Source organism: Diplotaxodon limnothrissa, linkage group LG10 (assembly GCF_057381915.1).
Source record: "Diplotaxodon limnothrissa isolate DT_005_m linkage group LG10, D_limnothrissa_male_GT1.1, whole genome shotgun sequence".
In the NCBI taxonomy this organism is placed as follows: domain Eukaryota; kingdom Metazoa; phylum Chordata; class Actinopteri; order Cichliformes; family Cichlidae; genus Diplotaxodon; species Diplotaxodon limnothrissa.
In genome coordinates, this window is record NC_140605.1 from 15,207,677 (window position 1) to 15,229,405 (window position 21,729).

Here is a 21,729-nt window from a genome sequence, read left to right on the forward strand (position 1 = left end):
TTTATAACTTTTTAAAAATGCATTTTTCTGGATTTCTTTGTTTGTCCTGTCTCTCGCTGTTCAGATAAATCTACCATTGAAGTTATAGACTGATCATTTCTTTGTTAGTGGGCAAATGTACAAAATCAGCGGCGGTTCAAATATTTTTTTCCCTGACTGTAAAAGTTGAGGAGTGTATGAATAAATCCAGTGCAAGTTCCACATATTTGTCTGCCAATCCCCCTACATGAACTAACTCATATACCTGCATGAAAGCTGCCTTTCTGCTGATCTTTACAGTCCTCAGCTGATAAAGGAGAATAAGCCTGTTGTGCTTTACCTGTAAAGACAGGCTAAAGGATTAAAGTCTGTGCCTTTTGACCTTAAAAGAAACAAATGCATTGTTAAATGCAGCCTGCCTTTTCGACTCTTCTTAGCCTTTTTCCCTGACTTTTCTAAATGTGGAGTGCAGAGTGGAAGCGTGGCTAGTCAGTGTAATACTCCCTCAGCTCCCACATGGGTGTCTGATTTGTTTGTGTTTGCTTTAGTGGTTCACGTTGATAATCTGTCATATGCTAATCTCAGTGATTTTATTTATTATTTCTCTTACAGCTCATTAACTGGTGTTGGGAAGCGGTTTGATTTGATATATCAATGTCTTGATCTTTATTCATCTCTGTCACCCTCGTTATTTATCACATGAAAATGGTCTTTGTACTGTATCTGTAGCATGTGGCTCAACACCAAAACCCATTATGAAATAATCTCTTATGAAGTTCACCCAGCTCCCTCATGCGTTCAAGAGTACTGTATATGCTTTATGGTCTGATGGATCATCAGCTCTTGTTGCCCTCTACTGCCCAGATAATCTGTAGCATATGCATTTCATAAATAAAATAAGTCTTTTTGGATGTTTCTCAGCTGACTCTCCTGTGAAACGTGGATAGACTGATTGTAAACAAATAGCTGAATTAAACTCTGTTAAGATTACGTGAGCATGGCATGTTTCTTGCCATACACTCGTGCAGATTTGCCTGAGAAAGACTGGAGTTGTGTTGAAAAACATGTCAAACATCTTAACACGCTCTGTTTAAATGATTACACCATTTTCTTGAAGCTTATGTGTATACTATAGAACCCCAAAACGAATGAGTCTATAGCAGAAACGCAATTAAACGGAGAGCTTCAGCTGCAAGATATTTGCTTTCTTGTTGGGAAAATAACCATCTGGCTCCGGGCTGACCGCAGCTTTCAGTGTTTGATCCAACATTCAGTGACATCCACAAGGTCAGGTAGGCAGCTGGCTGCTTCCCATGGATAGCTGTGTCTCTGTTGTTTACTTACTTAGCTTGGTGGTAAAGTTCGGACTTCTTACACAGTCACAGTCTTAATGAGAGAATTAATACCGGTAGAGGAAAATATATTAAAGTGTGTCCATATGAAACATGTCTTTATTTTTGTGTACATGTGCACTGAAAGTGTGGACAACTACAAATGACATAACAGATGGTTTTCAGATACTTGAGCAATTGTTAAAGTTTGCCCCCATCCACAGTGACTGTTTATTTATTTACTATAGTCCTGGTGTTCTGTTGGCTTGTCTGCACCAGATTGTGTAATCATGTTTAGTGTTGGTTTTTGTGTTTTTCTGTGTCTTCTTATGTGATAGCAGGTGTTTCTCTTTGTTACTTGCTGATCCTACTTTTTTTTTTTTGTTGCTTTTCACATTTGCTCTTGTTTTCATTTCCTGTCTTGTTCACGGTGCTGTGATTGTTTTCACCTGTTCCTAAGTGTTTTCAGCTGATTCCAACTGTATCGTCTTATTCAATCAACCCTGTGCATGTTTCACATGCTGTTACTTTGTAGACTTTGCATTTGTCTTTTGCATCAAGCAATAAAACGCTTGAATTTTGCTCCCCGTTAACACCCTGCTGTGTCCTTTGCATCTGGGTTCAATGGGACCCAAAGAAGTTGCAGGGCAGCAGTGATAACAAGGAAAGATGAGAAATGCTCTTGGGTTAATGTGTAATTTTGGTGGAGCCAGTCTTAACAGAGGACTTGGAGGAGGGTAATGTATAGCCCGGCTGTTACAGTCCAGTCCATTTATCTGACTTACTAGTGCGCTGACCCTTGTTCACAAGGACTTCCACTGTTAAGGAACACATAAGCTGGACAACTTCAGGTTTGGATTTAAAATGTTCTCAGCTTTTTAGAACATCTGTGCATAATCAGTCGTATCAGTAAAACAAATTTCTTCCACAGGTACCAGGGGTGAATTTTTCATCTGTCCCCCAGGCTCAGTAACTGGAATCTGTCCCTGCGTGGTAAAAGTGTGCAGGGCCTGGCTGGTTACTGCACCGAGGGGCCAGGCTACTCTCCGCAGCCAGATTATCGTCAAGCAGATGCAAACAAATTCACACAAATAACAGTGATTTATGTCCCAATGGCTTTCATAAAGGACGTTTGCATGTGGGTATTTCTTGTTTTATTCATTTATTGGACTTTTTCCTTTTTTTTTTCTTTTTTTTTTTATAAAAAAAAAGGAAAAACACTGTAAAATCTACTGCTATTTTTAAAAGCTTTGTAGCACATAGAGAAAAGGGGGGGGGGGGAGCTCACTATTACACCAGAATGTGCCTGAATGTGACCCTCCTCACTCTGCAGCACCTGACATGTTCGGCATGACCACTAGGTGGGGCAAGATGATTACTATTGAGGTGCTGGTTAAACATAATCCTCAAGAAAATGCAGCAAATATAGAGGAGACTTTGGTATCTGGCACTTACTCTTATTCTTGATATTTTTGGTTTCTTTTTTAGTGAAAATGTCAATTTACTTTGCAGAAACGTTTTATGCGAGAACAGCAACTGTGTGGGTGGAGTGCAAAGCATAAAGATCTACTGGCATTTCAACTTGAGACCTCTAACACGAGTGGGCAAACATTTCAGAACCTCCTCCTGCCAAAGAGATAGACGTGCATATTATGTGAAACAGCTGGGATATTGTGGGTGCATATCTAACATTAATGCTTAAAAACATTCTTGTACCATAGAAATTTTTTTTTTTTTTTTTTAGTGTCCTGAGTAAATATTTCACTTGCTCAGTGTCAAGAGTCTCTTTGCTCTGCTGGCTCTACAGCCAAAGGACTTTTCTTTAGTTAAAATTTACTTTTTAGCTAAAGAAAAAAAAAAAAAAAAGGTTTTACATGCATCAGGGACATTAAACTAAAACTGGATCACACCTGACAGATATTTTGGTAAAACTTGGCGTGTCCTCTTTTAGCCTGACACATGACGCCTCACCTTTTAACCTGTGTAGCATATTTCAAAGATTCCTGGGAGGTAATGAGACGAGGAAAAATCTTCCACCCGTCACAGCTTACAGGGGCAAAATATCAGCTTCACACAATGCAATGATTTGAACCCTTTCCCTTTTAGAGTTGTTGATTCTTGTGTACACGCTGTCCACAGCTGGGGAGTTTTCACGCTTCTGCAGCTGTGGAAAAAATATTTATCAACTTTTCCGGAGTCCTTAGCAGCTGTTGCATTTTGTAATCTGTAGGGTAAACGAAGACTTCAGCAGGATGTTCCAAGTGTGGCAATACCTTCTGTTCCCAAACACCCTGAGAAATAACAGGACTTCTTAAACATGCTTTTCATTAGCACTAATAAACATCTATGACTCGTGCACTGTCAGACATGTCGAATTAAAAATGTAAAAGATCAAAATATTAAGGTTTTAAGCACAAAAACACAGCTGAAAGCTTATTATTGTCCATTATAAGTAAAATAACAGAGCAGTGCAAAAGTCTCTTGCAAATGTATAGAAAATGCATGTCATGAATACAAATACAGGAGGACGTGCTGCCCATGTCTGCACCAGCACATAATGTCTTTACATACATGCAACCTGGTGTGAGGTTATTATAGTTAAAATAAAACTAAAAACCCAAACTAGATGTGGAAAAAACATTTCAACTAATTACAATAAAAACTAGAATTTTGTGATCTTGCAGACATCTTGCTTGATGAGGCATTCATGGGTTCACTGAGACAGTCAGCTGCCTTTAAAAAGTGTTTTTACTCTAATCTATGTGCTGATTTTCTTGAATTTGCACTCAGAAAAATCCCATTTGTGACCCTATATAACCACAAAGCAGCAATTGTGAGAAAAATGCAATTGAAATATATTTTTAAAAAGGGTTATTTATTCAAATAATTAATCATTAAGTTTATACCAAGTATATTTCCATTAATCTACCAATCAAGTACATTTCATTTGACCAGATTCCATTACATGTAACAGTTTACAATGGATACAATTAAATGGAAAATTTATATATTTTTAAATTAGTTCAATTTAGCAATTTTTTTGAGTACAAGTAACAAAGGAGACCATCCAGTTCTCTGTCTTCTTTATTAGATTTCCTCCTGATTCTCCCAGTTTCTTTTTTCTGACTTTTGTGTTTTTCCTGCCTTTCAGCTTTGACATGATTATTTTAGCCACTGTGAGTAATAATAAAAATAACAATAATGAGAATGAATAAATAAACAGTAAACATGAACAAGAGGAGCCCATAGAGAATTTATAGAGCTCGTCTTGTAAAAGCAAATGTGTTTGTCACAGCAGTGCATTCGGTTCTTAATTCTGATTCTGATTGCAGAAGCTGCCAGACAAGACATTAAGAAGGCTATTAAGAAACTAAATATTAGAAGAAATGTGAATGTTCGCTCTGAGATATCGCCTCCGTTCAATAATCACCGGAAAGACTAAAACAAACACAGAAACTAATAAAAACAAAACATTGAAACAATGAAAACTAAACTAAACAAGAAAATCTGCTCTGGGAACTAACTGAAACTAAACGGACTTAAAAACTAAAAACATAAAAATAAAAAAAATAAAAAACCCATCATAACTCTGAGCTGGTGCTGCCTCTTTAAACAGCCTGGGATGTTTTCCTTTGAGGAATGTGTCCTCTCGATAATGAAAGTGGTTTGCATTTTTGTCTCCCTGCTGTCCAGTCTAAAAAGGGGCGGTAAAAAAAGTGAGTCAAAGGTCAGCGTGTAAGCAGAGAGTGTCCGCATGTCACCTTTGATACTGAAAGCAACAATTTACACTCCAAATGCTCCCAAAACTACAATTATTTATTCAGAATTCTTCATGTAGAAATACTTTATACACATTTACATTTTTCCATTTGAGACAAACTGGTGTCATTAAAAGAAAAAAAATCAAAAGTATGAACACTCAATAGCATACGTCAAAGCTGAGTAATTTACAGTTACTAGATATGTTTCGGCTAACACACGAGAGGAAGTGAGGTTTTCACTGTTCCTATAAAGTGGGAAATCATGCCACAAATAAACTGACAACTAGCTTTTTATCCTCATGAAAAGCTACAAAAATAAAAGGAAACGTGATCAGTCAGTCCTATTAAATATTCACTGCACATCCAGGCCTGTGCTGAGAATCTGCTTTCCTCTCTAACAATAGAGATTCAGTGGAAACGTCCAGCGTCGGTGGCTCGAGCGTGTCCAGAAAGCTCTCTGCGCTTTAGCTTTACCACCTCGCCCCCGATACCGGTAGGGCTGGGGCAGTGTGGTGCAGGGGGGGGGAGGGCAGTCTACTCCTACAGCCCTGGCCTATCTAAAAATAACAGCGAGAATAACACAGCAAGGGAAATGGACACGTAGGGTCTGTATTCTCCTCTTAAGTATTTCCAGCAGAGCAGAGAGGGCTGACAAAGTTCAGTACATTGCATCCTCGTATATGTCCGTCCGCAGGCAGAAGAGGATTCCTCCACCCAGCATGAAGATGGTGGCCCCCCAGCCGAGCCCATAGCCCCAGTTGAACTCGTGATAAGTCTGCAGGACCGTTCCATCGATGAACTTGATCGGGTAGAGAACCAGAGCACAGGCCTGCAGAACCACTGAAACCAGAGACAATCATGAGACACTGTTTGTTTAAAATCGTCCATTTGTCCTTTGTCCAAGCGATTAATCAACAAACCCAGTAACTCCAACACCATTAAAATAATCACTGCTACAAGTAAAGCCTTTCAGATTAATCATCCATTTAATGTTTTCTACATCATTTTATAACATAACTAGCTCGTGCTTTCAGAAGGTGAAAGCCATTTAGTTCTCCCAAAATTCATGATTCAAGTCAAAAACGTGACATTAAAGGGCCTCCTCGAGGCGAAACACAAATCTGACAGCAAACAGATGGCTGTAAAGGCAAAAAGTTACTTGTGAAAAGAGGCTTAAGTGTAAGAAGTGAGGAGGCAGCTAGTATAGGTAAGCAGAGAATGGTTATATAAAGCGATTTTCTTCTCTGCCTTTCTGTTCCGTGAGGTGATCTCGTCACAATGAGCTGCCTAAGATTTAGCAGGAACAACTATAAATGAATGTTATTGTCTGCACTGAAGCACCGCAGCAATTTCCTAATGTTGTAAACCTCAACATCTGGCAATAAACCCATTCTGATTCTGATTCTGATTCTGATTCTGATGTCTCCTGAGGAGCCATAGATGAAAACAATTATATGCAAACACATTCTGATTATTCCCCAATAAGCCTCGTCCTGTTTATAGACGAGGACGGAATTATCATAAAGCATAAATTTGTTCTGTCTGCACTCTATAACAGTATTATTTCACACACAAAAGCATCCTGAGGAAAAAAAATAACTTTTTACTGAGTCAAAGTCAGAGCTTGTTTTCTTTCAGTACAGTATAAAAACTTCAGCAAGGGTTTGAGCTGCCAGTGGAGAAAGCATCATGCCAAAAACAAAAGAAATCAATTTAGACTTGGGAAAAAGAATTGCTGGTGTTCCCAAAGCAGGAGATGTATACACAAAGTTATCACAGAGTGTCAAAAACTGGAGTGAGAAGCATCATCAAGAAATTCAAAGCGAGCTACAAAGTACCAAACAAGCCTAGCAGCCTAGGGAAAGAAAACTAGCGAGAGACGTGTCTAAAGACCCCAGAACAACTGCAAAGACATGTGAATGACTGAGCCAAATCAGGAAGTGTAGTCTTAAAGTAAAGACTGTTAGGCAGCAGACCAAGAAAATTCCTATTTTGCAAATTCAGGCTAGACTTAAATATGCCAAGGACAACCTGGAGAAAGATTAGATGAGATGGATGAGACAAAACTAGTGTTCTCTGGCCACAGAGATGAAAGGAAGAGGTGTACAACCCACACCATACTCTGTGGTGCAAGTATTATGCTAAGAGAGTGCTTCAGTGCATCTGGAATTGGGAATCTCATCAAGGTAGAAGGAATAAAAAAGGAGGATATGTGAAGATTTGGACAGAAAACCTCAAGCAGTCAGCAGCTAAACGGGGTCTGGGTGATCGCTTTGTTTTCTAACGCAACGACCCAAAACACACTTCACACTCCTGGTGAAGGACGACCTCCAGAAGATCAACATCAGAAGTCAAAGCCCTGACTTGAATCCTACTGAAAATCTGTGGAGTGAACTGAAGACCAAGGTCCATGACAGGACACCATCACATCTGGAGGAGAGATTCCCCAAAGAAGAATGGACTGGGATTGCTCAGCAGACGCGTGAGAGACACGCTGAAAACTACAGCTAACAACTGCAGGCTGTTATCCAGCAAAAAGGACACACAACTGACTGTTAGCATCAGGAGTGCTAATAATTTTGACCTTGGTAATGTTCGTTTATTTTAAGTGAAATTATTATTTTTTTCTTATGTGCAAAGTAAAATGATTTAAGCATCCACAGTAAAAGTAGGTTGTTTGGAAAAGCTGTTTTACTCTAATAATTCTGTCCTTTGTTTAAATGATTTGGCTGACGCGCAATCTAAGGACAATATATCTAGCCTCAATCCGTGCATAACAAGAATTAGCTTTTTATAGCATTCACTTATCTTGCGAGGATCAAAAAGCGCTTTAAGAGAGGGAAAAAAAAAGTGTGTTACAGCATTCATGGGCTTCTGTGTTTTCTATCTAGTTTGTCATCTCCATAAATAGACGCTTTTGAAGAGAACAATCTTTGTGTGACACCCCTCCCTGTGGGTTTCTTGCTCGCTGGAAGCTGGAAGCTTTTTGAAGTGGCCTGTCTTGTAATTCCCCCAGAGTGATTGACGTTAACAGCAGATTCTGGCTTTTAAACTAAAACCAGTCTCCCAGCTCTCTCTCACACTCTCTCGTCTTTTTGGTGAAGCGTGGAACAATCATCTTTATTCTTTTCATCTCAATGACACACGAGGTATCACACGAGGAAACAGCTTCCAGGGCTGTGAATCATTTTCCTTTGCATCGCGCAGGATGCAGAAGTCCAGGCGTCGGTGTTCAAAAGGGTACTGTGGCCTTCTCTCACAAACGGCTCCAGTTCGTTTTCACGCATGCTAGGTGACGCCTGAGGAACGGTCTTTGTGCAAGTATGACTCCGCCTTTCCTTCCTATGGGAAGAAGCAATGGGTGTGAAGGAGGAATGGCTGTAGCCTGAGACTGCGGTGCTGCTGATGGAGCCCAGGCTGAGCTTGTTCCCTGCTGAGGTCATATTTCTGGACAGAAAGTAAATACCTCACAGTCAAGCCAAGGGGTATTTAACAGTCCAGTCCTTCTGCTGTTGCTCCGTCGAGGACTGCGTGCCTGTGTGGCGGCCGTATTCTTGCAAGGCTCTTAAAGTAATTACACATAGGAAAGGATAACACAGCATTCCCCTGCTTTTCCGTCAGTGGCTAACAGTCAAAACCACAGCCATTAAGTCAACCACAGTGGTCCTTTGTGAGTGAGGTTTCAGATACAGAGCAAGACAAAGATCCCTTACAGTTTCCCTTCAGCAGCACACTGTTATCTAATGCTGTATTTAAAAGGCAATGCATACTGTTTGTACTTGCAACAGAAACCAGAAAACTTGCAACAGAAATACTTTAACAAATAAAGAAACACTTTCATTCAGAGTGTGTGACTTTGAAAGATGATACAAGTCTTGTTTCTACACTGAACATGAATCTGCTCCAGGCTCGGTTAGCTAATCACACAGACTGTAACAAGAGGAAACTGGTAACAGAATCCACCTACCAGCTCATTCGACACCCACACAGCAGCATACCTTACTGTTTCATGAAAGAAATGAACTCATTTTAAAATTGATGGCAGCAACAAGTCTCAAAAACGTTGGGACAGGAGCAACAAAAGCCTGGAAAAATAAGTGGAACTAAAAAAAGAAAAAGAAAAAAGGATGGGGTCCACCAATCTATAAGTGATGGAACAAATTTAGAAGAATATTCCTTAATCTACAACTGTTAAGAGTTTCAATACCTCTATGTCCACAGTACATTATTTCAAAAGATTCAAGAATCTGGGAAATCTCCACGCACAAGGGCAAATTCCAAAAAATTACTGGATGCCCGTAATAGTCGGGCCCACAGGCAGCACTGCATTAAAACAGGAATCATTCTGTCACGGAAATCACCGTCTGTTAACACAGTTCACCGTGCTATCCACAAAAGTAAAGAAGAAGCCATGTGAGCACGATCCAGAAACTCTGCCGTCTTCTCTGGGCCTAAGCTCATCTAAAACATACTGAGGCAAAGTGGAAAACTGATCTGAGATCAGACGAATCGGAAACTGGAATTCTTTTTGGAAAACTACAGGGAGTGCAGAATTATTAGGCAAGTTGTATTTTTGAGGAATAATTGTATTATTGAACAACAACCATGTTCTCAATGAACCCAAAAAACTCATTAATATCAAAGCTGAATGTTTTTGGACGTAGTTTTTAGTTTTAGCTATTTTAGGAGGATATCTGTGTGTGCAGGTGACTATTACTGTGCATAATTATTAGGCAACTTAACAAAAAACAAATATATACCCATTTCAATTATTTATTTTTACCAGTGAAACCAATATAACATCTCCACATTCACAAATATACATTTCTGACATTCAAAAACAAAACAAAAACAAATCAGCGACCAATATAGCCACCTTTCTTTGCAAGGACACTCAAAAGCCTGCCATCCATGGATTCTGTCAGTGTTTTGATCTGTTCACCATCAACATTGCGTGCAGCAGCAACCACAGCCTCCCAGACACTGTTCACAGAGGTGTACTGTTGTCCCTCCTTGTAAATCTCACATTTGATGATGGACCACAGGTTCTCAATGGGGATCAGATCAGGTGAACAAGGAGGCCATGTCATTAGTTTTTCTTCTTTTATACCCTTTCTTGCCAGCCACGCTGTGGAGTACTTGGACGCGTGTGATGGAGCATTGTCCTGCATGAAAATCATGTTTTTCTTGAAGGATGCAGACTTCTTCCTGTACCACTGCTTGAAGAAGGTGTCTTCCAGAAACTGGCAGTAGGACTGGGAGTTGAGCTTGACTCCATCCTCAACCCGAAAAGGCCCCACAAGCTCATCTTTGATGATACCAGCCCAAACCAGTAATCCACCTCCACCTTGCTGGCGTCTGAGTCGGACTGGAGCTCTCTGCCCTTTACCAATCCAGCCATGGGCCCATCCATCTGGCCCATCAAGACTCACTCTCATTTCATCAGTCCATAAAACCTTAGAAAAACCAGTCTTGAGATATTTCTTGGCCCAGTCTTGACGTTTCAGCTTGTGTGTCTTGTTCAGTGGTGGTCGTCTTTCAGCCTTTCTTACCTTGGCCATGTCTCTGAGTATTGCACACCTTGTGCTTTTGGGCACTCCAGTGATGTTGCAGCTCTGAAATATGGCCGAACTGGTGGCAAGTGGCATCTTGGCAGCTGCACGCTTGACTTTTCTCAGTTCATGGGCAGTTATTTTGTGCCTTGGTTTTTCCACACGCTTCTTGCGACCCTGTTGACTATTTTGAATGAAACGCTTGATTGTTCGATGATCACGCTTCAGAAGCTTTGCAATTTTGAGACTGCTGCATCCCTCTGCAAGATATCTCACTATTTTTGACTTTTCTGAGCCTGTCAAGTCCTTCTTTTGACCCATTTTGCCAAAGGAAAGGACGTTGCCTAATAATTATGCACACTTGATATAGGGTGTTGATGTCATTAGACCACTCCCCTTCTCATTACAGAGATGCACATCACCTAATATGCTTAATTGGTAGTAGGCTTTCGAGCCTATACAGCTTGGAGTAAGACAACATGCATGGAGAGGATGATGTGGACAAAATACTCATTTGCCTAATAATTCTGCACTCCCTGTATGGAGAAGAGATCTTGTCCATCTTGTTGACAGCAATCAGTCCAAAAGCATCTCTGATGGTATGGCTGCGTACATATTTAGAAAGACACCGTCGGCACTCAAAGCTCCCAGAATCCAATTTCAGACATGACCGGGACATCATTCCACTCAGCAGCGATAAACATAGCATTGTTCCAACTTTTTACAGACATATTGCCGCCATTACACTTAATTTTTCCTTTTTTTTTTTTTAAAAAAAAGGGACACTTTCTCAAATACGTTTCCTTTATTAAATAAAATAAAATAAAGATTTATGCTGTTTGCAAAACATAATTTTCTGTTTTTATTTACATTTACATTTTACAGCATCCAAGCTTTTTAGAATTGGGGTTGTAGATTTCTTAAAATGTGACAGTTATTACTTCAGGTTTGGTCTACAGGCACAGTGTAAAACTGTCTGCTCCTTATATAATTTTATTTCGCAAACTGGAAAACTTGAACTTGGCACGAGTGAAGTAGCAGAAAGTGGTTTGCGCTTCATCACCGTTTTGAAAGTAAAGTGAGCACAATCTTTGAGTCAGTCACTTTGGTGCCGTATACCATTTGGAGCAATATGCTCTGACCGCTCGTTTTAATTATACGCTTTTAATCTATATTCATTCTCATCAGTGTCACAGTTTATTTTTACCCTAAGGGCAATTCTTACAAAGCACGCAAGAAGCAGCAGTCCAACTACGAGGCAGTTATGGGCGAGGAGTCTGTGGTGGCTTTTTTTTGTTTTTTTCCTCTCAGTGACTTCACTTTGTTGGTAAGTCTGCAAATTCTGTGGCTGCCTTTTCTTGGCACATCAGCCTGCAGGTCTCCAAAGGCAATACCACAGAGAAAACAAGCTCAGCCTGCAAGGCTCACTCGCCTGTGTCTTTTGCATGCTTCTATTTAATGTGAGCAGTGGAGCACAAACACAGGCATATATGGAAACTGCTGAAACACTGGGTTATTAGCCAAACATTATAAAAAGTGAATGAATGAATAAATAAATATATGGGAAAGGTGACATACCTGCAGTGAAGAGGAATATTGCCACAGTGCGGTAGTGTTGTCTTTGCGTGCCCCTGCACAGGGAAATAACGGCCACCAAAAAGGCCACCAGAGTCATGGCTGCACCGACACCTAGCAACACCAGGGTGGCGATCTGCCAGTCTGCAAGAACAGGACACATGCAGGTTAAAGAGGAGCATCCTACTCATCAACAAAAGCTCGATTCACAGTTGAGCACGGCTGAATTGAACCGCTGTGTTGACAAACACGAAACAAGAGCTAATCCTGCAGAGAGAACTGAATGACGCAGAGAGCCATCAGGCCCGCATCAGGAATGCAACTGTCAAGAACATAATTAGTGACTCAAAGTCCCTGTAATGAGAACAGATGCAAAAATCCAAGGCTGAATCTCACGTTATTTAATCTTAGTTGTCCTGCTGGTTGGCTACATTTTTGCCCTACTTTTCTAGCTGTTCATATTTGTGCATGTCAACAAACTACATTTTTAGTCCTAAGACAGTATCATGTGGCAACCTCTGGAATTAAAAAAAAAATCAGGCCTGTGCAGAAATGTCAAGAACTGCATACAAATGGAGACAAATCAGCAGCCCTATGTTCAAATGTTAAACTTTGCAAGAAAAATAAAACTTTTTTTTTTTTTTTGCAATCTGGTAAAAAAAAGAACAAACACACATCTGTTTTTTAAAACTAATATACAGCTTTGTGACAATTCTGCCATTTATTTTCTTTAATGCTCGTTTAACTTGCATTAAGGCTTCAAAGCAGGAGGTTGGCAGGTAGATGCTGTTACCTCCACCTGTCTGCAAACTCAGTCAGTGAAATGCATGGTTAATTCCATTCCAGGCACGTCCAGCTCCAGTTTTGATGGGTGAAATTCTAGTTTTCAATTGGTCTCTTTTTATGCCCAGTCATGTTACCGACCTGCTCCTAAGTAGCTGCAAAATGCCTGTGCTCCAACTTTCTTGAGATGTGCTGTTGATGTATCCATCATATAATAGTAAAATGTCTCAGTTTAAACATTCAATATGTTTATTATGGTCTACTGCAAATACAAATATGGGTTTCTGAAATCTGCAAACCATTACACTCATTTTTATTTATATTTTATGCAGGGTTCCAACTTTCTTGGAACTGAGTTTGTAATCAAAATTTTCCAAATACAGTCTATGGTTATGTATTATGTATATGTCTCCTTGGTCCTTGGAGGCTTTGGGTTATGAAACAGGAGTTTGTGATTGTGAATGCCAGCTTCTTCCAAATTCTTGCAGCCACAGTGGCTTTTTTAATGCCACATTTACTTAACATATTCCAAACAAACTGCTCCTGTTGGAAAAGTAAAACTAAAATCTTCCTGCGCGTCACATTCTTTCCTGGAAAGACCTCCACAGCACCAGGCTTTTAAAAGCAGCACGTGGCCTTTTTTGAATGGAGCTTAACTCTGTTCAAGCAAGTGTTGGTACAGAGACTGAAACCAGCAACACATTCAGGAGAAAATCTTTTGTCTGCTCGACCTTGATTGCGCATCCTCTCTTTGATCTCCCGCCCTACCTTAAACGACTTGGCTCGGAAAGAGAATTTGCATTTGGTTAACAAGCTCACCGCACAATTTTCGCTGGGTGTGTCTCTCCCTGAGCTTCTGGTTATTTGTCATAATGATGGTAAAAAGCTATGGTGAATTTTTCTATCAGGAACTGCCACTGTAGATGAAATTCAAGAACAAGGGTGAGAACCTTTGTACGTGCCTAATTAGTCTCTTTCGCCACTGGATGAACTGCACCTTTAACCTCAACACACCCATCCGCTCTTGTTTTAATGAGTTCTGCAGACACTCAGAGCAACAAACCCGCCTCCTATTCACCCCAACACATTCCACAATATCAAAGAGAGGTCAATCACACCAAGGGTGCATGTGCAAAGTCCTGTGAAAAATGATCAACAGCTAAAAATTTTAAATATTTTAAACATTTAAGCCACAAAATGAGGAAACTTAAATGGAACGGTCCAATTTTATCCTTGAAGTCTTCCTTTATTTATTTCAATAGTAACAGTGAGCGACTGTGTGTTTAATAAAGATGAAAGCTCCTGCTAATAGCCTTACTGTACAGGACAAAAGTCAACTGTTCCCAAATCTAGTAAATTTAATGCGGATTTGCTTCCCTGGGGGGAAAGGATGGGGGTCGGGGGACGTGGCTTTTCTGCCTGACAAAAGGCGACTTAGGGGGTCCTGGCTTGGTGAGGTCGATGAAGGGGAAGATGCTGAATGTGTCTCTCCAAATCCACTAAAAGCCTTCTGCTTGCTGGGGTGGGTTAACTCTTTGTGTGCCAGAGGGATTATGCATAGCTTTCTTGCATATAAACACTTTACCTAAGCACAGAGTTAAAGCATTAGAAAACAATGAGCACCAGCCCTTTGTTAAATAGTTCTCATCCAGCTGTCACAAAAATCAACAGTTAAAGCTTGGTCAGGTGTGGCTTTGTCACTGAGTATCACTGCACTCTCAGAAATAGAGGTACGAGAGAAGAACATTTTTGTACCTATAGGTACATTTTTTAAAAATGTTCCCTTAAAAGTACAATACTGGTCTTTAAAAGTCCAGAAATGCCCCTTTAAAGGTACAATTTGAAATAAAGTACAAATCTGTACCATTTTGACCTGTACTGCAGTGACAGTGGCAGAATGTGGTAATGGGTCAGCATGGGAAAATCTGGATGGGCCTGGTTAATTGTAAAATTCATATGAGATGTGAGTGTGCTCATAAAAGCTACATGTTATAATCAAATCTGTTGGTCCTCTCCTCTGTACATAAATTATCCTATGATGCAAAGAATATCTGTAACCTACCTTTGTGTAAGTTATGTTAAATTATATTTTAAAAACACACACAATGACATGCAGGCACAACCAAATGATGTTAAAAAAAACTGGTCCATTTCCATTTTATTAAGTTTCAGTTATAATTTTTAATGTTTTAAATCTTGGTTGTAGCCTTCAAAAACGTGAAATCATATTACTGTTATGTTTGGCCATTTACTTTTTCGCTTTTACTACATCCTAGAATTGTTCATTAATTGGGAGGTTTTTATGGAATTTGCAACATCAAGTTAAACCGAGGTTCTTTGGAAGTTAAAATGTCAAGCAGATTTTTATGTTACGGTGACTACATTTTGTAAGTTACAAATATAGTTCGCCAAGACAGCATAACGGTTTCCAAACGCATTAATACCACAATGTCCATGTATCAAGTTCGCAACGCGCATTAATCCCAAAGGCTGAAAAGCCAGCAGCGATGAGTGCTCCGCCTCCGCGCTGACTAGCGTTGACGCAGAAAATGACTCTCAGGGGGTTATCGACACGGAGGAGCTCCTTAAAAAGTTGATGGAAGAAGGCATTGATGTCAGACGACGAGGCGCAAAGGTTTAGAGGTAAGTCGGGTGTGATTTTGTGTTTTTATAAAAATTACAACGTGTAATTTTACAGTAGAGTTAGCAAAAGTCCGAAGAGCTAGCTTTAACATGGGTGAATGCTAGCAGTTAGCTAAGTTTTAAACAAAGAAAGGTACAAATGTGGACTATTTAGACTGTTGGTGGAATGTTCAACGTCTGTCTGCCCGCCGTATTCCAGTGTTTTATCAATAAATAGTCACTAACCGTGTACAACAATGTAAAAAAATCAATAATTTCTCAAAACATGCTAGTATGTAAATATAGGTATTAACAAAATCGTTCTCTAAGCAAAATTCATCCCATCTAACGTGTTTCCCGCTCAAAGGGATTTTAAACAATGGAAGGTACACATTTGTACCATTCCACCTACTTAGTGGGATTTTCGAATATGAGAACTGTAAGCTCTGCGCAGGGACACTGTCTGCAACCCAAGAATTGTTAAGATGATTGGGGAAACAGCTAATGATTTTTTTTTGTCTCTAAATCTGATTATTATTATTTTCTGTACTAACTGATTAATCAATCTGTTTATTAGCTTTAGAATTTTTGTTCAAGGGTTAAAGCACTTTACATTTATCTCCAGTCTGTGTCTTTAAACATGTCAAAAGTTTAAATCCTCAATGTAAAATGTCATTCTTTTGTCTATTCTGCTCTTTTCATTTCCAGTTGTGTGATGAGGTTGATTTAATGCATCCCTGCCAAGACAACATCTGTCGCCGCTTTAGCAAAAACTTCACTGCTGTTCTTCAAATGACCAAGGATTTGCCACTGAAGAAGGTCTACATGGAGGCAAGAGAGAATGCACTGGCTGAAGACATTACAGGTGCTAATTTGACCTCATACAAATAGTAAATTTTGTGACAATTCATTTGCTCTCTCTTCCAAAGATAATTGATGTACCATAGTGTCATGTGAAGAGCATGTTAATGGGAATTTGCATGCTATCAAAATCTAATGAAGTGCATTTGCATCTGTATGACCTAGGAATTGACTTCAAGGGGGCACTTCTCTTGCCATCCATCTTCAAGGAGAAGATAGAAGATTTCATCATCCTTGGAGAGGTAAATGCATGATGCAATGCATAGCCTTTGGCCACAAGTTTCATTCTTGGTGTTTTGTTGGCATGGAGCTGAATTCAGCTGCGGTTCAGCATCACAGCTAAGCTAATGTAGGGGAAACACTGCTGTTAATCCACAGTGCTGCTGTGCTCTTGGGTTTTGTCTGGTGTTTATATAGATAGATAGACCTTTATTGTCCCCTTAGGGAAATTCTTCTTCACAGGTACTGTCACTGTCAGGGGTGATTGCTTTTGCCCTTGAATATTATGTCAAACTTTAGCAGCTTATCAAACACTACCACAACAGTCATTGGTCAAGAAGCTTTTTGTTTGGAGTATGGGCCATGTTTACAGGTTATCAGAATAGACAGTTTTGTTTTCTAGCAAATAAAGAAGGTAATTTGAGGAATCTGTTGAAAATCCACTTGGCACATATTGCTTAAACATACTGTATACTAATGTTTTTCTTCCTCTTCTGCAGAATACTCCCACGAGTCCATACCCAACCATTCGAATGAAGGATAAGAGTTGGACAACTGCCCTCTTAAGACAGTGTCGCCGTGTTGTGACAGTTGAAGGAGTGGATGTTTGCTCGTGCCGCTCGCTGGATGAGGCCTACATCTCAGCATTCTCCACCTTCTTCGTGTTCAACATGACCTACCCTGCATACTTCAAGAAAACACTTGTCTTTCTTCAGAACTGCATTGTCAACATAGGAGACCAGGGAGACAAACCCCTGCCAGTAAGTGTCGCCAGGGTACTTAACCAACTCTATTAAATACGCCCCCACCCAAGTGTCACTACCTTATTGACTACCCAATGCTGATTTTGATGTATGGTCCTCTTCGCCCTTTGTGGTGTATGAGATATGAAAGCAAGCATCAATATTTCAAAAATCTAGCGAGTAAATGCAAAAACTTTGTAAACATCACTGCAACTCTTAGCAATCGTCATCAAATGAAACAGTGCTGGGAGTTTTCTTCAGATAAGTTGCTTGTTGACTTTGAACATTCACTCAGCACAAGTGTCAGTGTGCCATTTTCATCTCTGCCAGGTGACTTACAGAATGCTCTGGAAATGAACAAAAGTTTTACAGATGTGCATTTTCAGGATAAAGTGCTTCAGCGTGTGTCTGCTATATCTGTCAGCAGTGTCAAATATGAACTTGAGGATGTTTTTGTAGTTGGCCATGTACACACTGAAGCCATACCTCAATTCTTTAAAATCAAGTATATTTTGAATGTTGATACTTGTTGGGTATTGTGTGGGAAACTGTTACTTCCTTGCACTTGTGAATGTCATTTCCATGCTTACCAAGTGGCAGTTGACAATGACTGGATCCTGTTCAATCCAGGAAATGAATTAGACTTTCAAGCTCTAGACACCTATTAAGTTGATGATAGGCGGTTTGTGTCCTTGAGGTATTCTGTGTGATGTGATTGCAAGAACATTTTTATGTATGTATGTATGTGTGTGTGTGTGTGTGTGTGTGTGTGCGTGCGTGCGTATGTATGTGCGTGCTTGTTGAAGTAGAGCAAAACATTTGTGTGGACAGTTTTTTAAATACATGCCATCTCTGTGATCCGTCAAAACATTGTGTTCAGGTGTTTAATGTCTTTATGTGATTGTTTACTTTTTTTTTTTTTTTTTTTTAAATGAATGTATTTTTCTTGACATGTCCTATGGCAGGGGTGTCAAACTCAAATACACAGTGGGCCAAAATTCAAATCTAGAACAAGGTCGCGGGCTAACATTAATATTTATTGAAAAATATCTTCCTCCAGATATAAGAATGAATCTCTTCTTATGGACTCAAACAAGTTTTGGTGAAAAACTGAATGTGGAACAAGCAAAGCTTAATACTAAACAATGTATATATTAGCTGTATAATACCAGTAGGCCAGCTCTAATAGTAATTTGGTATGGCTTCGCGGGCCAAATGTAATTAGGCTGCGGGCCAAATTTGGCCCGCGGGCCAGAGTTTGACACCTATGTCCTATGGCAATATACGAATGTAATCAAGGATGTATTCCTGTGGTTGTTTAAGTGCTTTGATGTGATTCTATTATCGAAAATAAATGGTTAAATAACCAAATATTTTGGACTATTGGGGGTACATTTTTGTCTCTTTAGGTACGAAATAGGTTGTCGCTGGGGGGGTACCCTCATAGGTACCCTATTGTACCCTTTTCAAGGGAACATTTCTGTACTATAGTTTCAAGGTACATTTATGTCTTAGGAAAGTACATGATTGTACTTCAGATGGTACAACTTCATAAGGTACAAAAATGTACCAAGCCTAAAGGGTACAGAAATGTCCTTCAAAAAGGAACACCCCCAGCGACAAGCATTTGTACCCTTTTTGGTACACTTTGGTACCCCTATTTCTGAGAGTGTGTGAGGCTGTCACGGTGAAACCACGTCATCGATCTGGAATGTAGAGAGGAAATTTATCAGCTGCGCGAGAAGTCTGAATGCCTCATCTATTGACCAGCAGCCAACTAAAACAAAGTCTGCCCAGGGGATGGTGGTCAGAGCTTGTAGTCAGACTGTTTGCGCAGTCCAGTATCCTCTTTGTTTATTTCAAAACAGGATATATCCTGTGCGCTATGACATAATTACAAACACCACATCACTAAAACCACCCTTCAGATCGAAAACGTGTTTATAGGATAAATCTGAGCTGTAAACAACAAAAAACTTGGTCGTGGGTTTTCAACCTCTTCAACAAACAAAACAGCATTCGGGCTCCAAGAGCAACAGCGCACTGTTAAACAAACAAAACACACTGTTCCTACCAGATGTGAGGGTGGAGAAGCAGCTCCACTGGGGCTCGTCCGTGGGATGCCGAGCCACCGATTGGGAGCATGACTCCCACAGAGACAGGGAGAAATGCTCCGCGGTGACCCAGGCTGGACTGAGTAGAGCCACCACGTCCAGACACAGCGCCAGGAAGACGCACAGCAGAGCGATGAGCTTGAAGGGTCGGAATACGTACACCTCGTTCACGGACATCTTCTCCTCACAGGGTACACGGCAGCACGTCGGTCACAGTTACTAAACTCGCTGGAGGTCTGCGTGCTTCCTCTCCCACCATAGCCCTCACTGCTCCACGCGTGTCCAGCTGGAACAGTTTAACAGGAGACATCCGGTTGAATCAGTTTTTCAAAATAATCCATTTTATGGGTTTATATTATATTATATTATATTATATTGGCAGTATTTTTGGTATAGTGATTGATAACATTACATTATTATTTTCAGGTTACATTTACTGCTTTGTTAACTTTCTTTGTATAAATTAGGGGTGTCAAACATTAGGCCAAGGGCCTAATGTTTGACCCAGAAAAGACTCCAGCCCGATCATCCGGAGTTTTGACTAAATTTTCGTATGTTTTACATATAAAAACATATAATAAAGACTCCACCAACTCATTGCCATTCATACTAAAAAACAAAGTAAGTAATGAACAAGTAATGACGAAAAAAATTGTTTTCTACTATCTACTCTAACATTTTTTTTAATTGAATTTCTATTTGTTTTGCTTTTATAGTTCATAGTAAAGAATATTCTCTGTGAATTAATTCATGGAAACAGCCCAAGCAATGAATCACCAAAATGTTTTTCTGTGATTTTAGACATTTATCATAGTTTTACTGGTCTGGCCCATGTAAGATCAAAGTTAGCTGCATATGGACTCAATCTAAAACAATTTTGGCATCCCTGGTGTAAATGATCGCAAAGAAAAAAGGTTGCAGTGTAAAGTGGAATGCCATTTATTTATTTGTCTTTTTAGCTATGAAAAAAATTAAGTAAAATAAAATAAAATCTCTAAATAAACAGACACACAAAGACAAAACCACATTTAACTGTTATTTGTTATTTGTCAGTTCGTGAACTCAGTACATAAATCCTATAGTATTCCTCCTGAGATACACGAGTGTCAGTGTCTGTGCTTTTATTTTGAAATGCAAGTCATCGTATTCAGACTTGTTTTAGATCTTTGTGGATTGGTTTGTTGTCAGGCGCCCAACAAGTTTGTAAAAATAAAGAAATTCTCAAAAGCAGTGGTCGAAAAAAGTATTTTCTTCTGTGTACACAATAGAAGGATTTAAATGCTGAAAAACACATTATACATATTATACAGCAAGGCGGAAGAAACGACATTATTAAAGCTCAGCTAAACTCAGTGAACACAGTAGGATGAAGTAGGTTTGTGTATAGAGTGACTAAACAGACTAAACAGTAACACAATGACACCTTCAAAGGGGCAGATTCTGATAAACATGCAGAGATTTCCTCCGCCTGAGTTTAGACAATAGTTGGGATTTAAAATAGTTTTTTTTATTATTTTTATTATTTTATAAATGTTTGTGTATATCTGCATTAGCTTTCGTGAATGGAAAGTACCTCAGATCACATTGCGAGCTGCCCCTTTTGGCATCGCCCATAAACCAAAGCAAATATTGTGATGTTTTAATAATCCAGCAGAGGGCACACATGCGACATTCTCTAGCAAAAACTATTTCTGCTCTCACCACTTTCATACACTTTGTGTTGTTGATTTTAGAAAGACCAACAGAGGGATTTTTATGCACAGGCTGACCACAGAAATCCTGTGTTTGTTGGGAATTGTTGTGACAGTGCAACAGAGGAACTGACTGTCAGCTTCTTGGTATTTTCTGTTAATCCTGATTTGGCCTCTTCTAACACTCAGTGTGTAGGCTGAGCTCTCTGAAATTTTTTTAACCTCTTTTGTAAAACAATCCCTCAATGATCCATGTCTAAACGCATACGTTGTATATCGTCCATAAACAGCAGCAGATTAAAAAAACAAACACCTAATAAATCCTTAAATTAAATGACAAGGGTAAAATGAGATTTAACTATACAGTATTAGAGAGGAACAAAACTCCCACACTCACAAATAAACAAAGAAACGAATGCAATGCAATGCAAAAAATAAGTACACATTTAAACAGTAAAAGATATCAGTGTGTGTTTGGTTTTAGAAATTAATGCCTGT

At 39.5% G+C, this 21,729-nt stretch overlaps 2 protein-coding genes across 2 annotated transcripts; one reads left to right on the forward strand and one right to left on the reverse strand.

Moving 5' to 3' along the window:
- Positions 1-4,337: 4,337 nt before the first annotated feature.
- LOC146624084 (transmembrane protein 47-like) lies at positions 4,338-19,821 on the reverse strand. Its single transcript, XM_085363671.1, has 3 exons — positions 19,501-19,821; positions 12,202-12,342; positions 4,338-5,911 (listed from the first exon to the last, which is right to left on the reverse strand). Exons 1-3 carry the CDS (start codon positions 19,715-19,717, stop codon positions 5,730-5,732), a joined length of 540 nt encoding a protein of 179 aa, XP_085219797.1. The 5' UTR covers positions 19,718-19,821; the 3' UTR covers positions 4,338-5,729.
- On the forward strand, positions 15,489-17,903 carry LOC146624085 (uncharacterized). Its single transcript, XM_085363670.1, has 4 exons — positions 15,489-15,624; positions 16,312-16,468; positions 16,630-16,706; positions 17,184-17,903. Exons 2-4 carry the CDS (start codon positions 16,333-16,335, stop codon positions 17,478-17,480), a joined length of 510 nt encoding a protein of 169 aa, XP_085219796.1. The 5' UTR covers positions 15,489-15,624; positions 16,312-16,332; the 3' UTR covers positions 17,481-17,903.
- Positions 19,822-21,729: the final 1,908 nt, after the last annotated feature.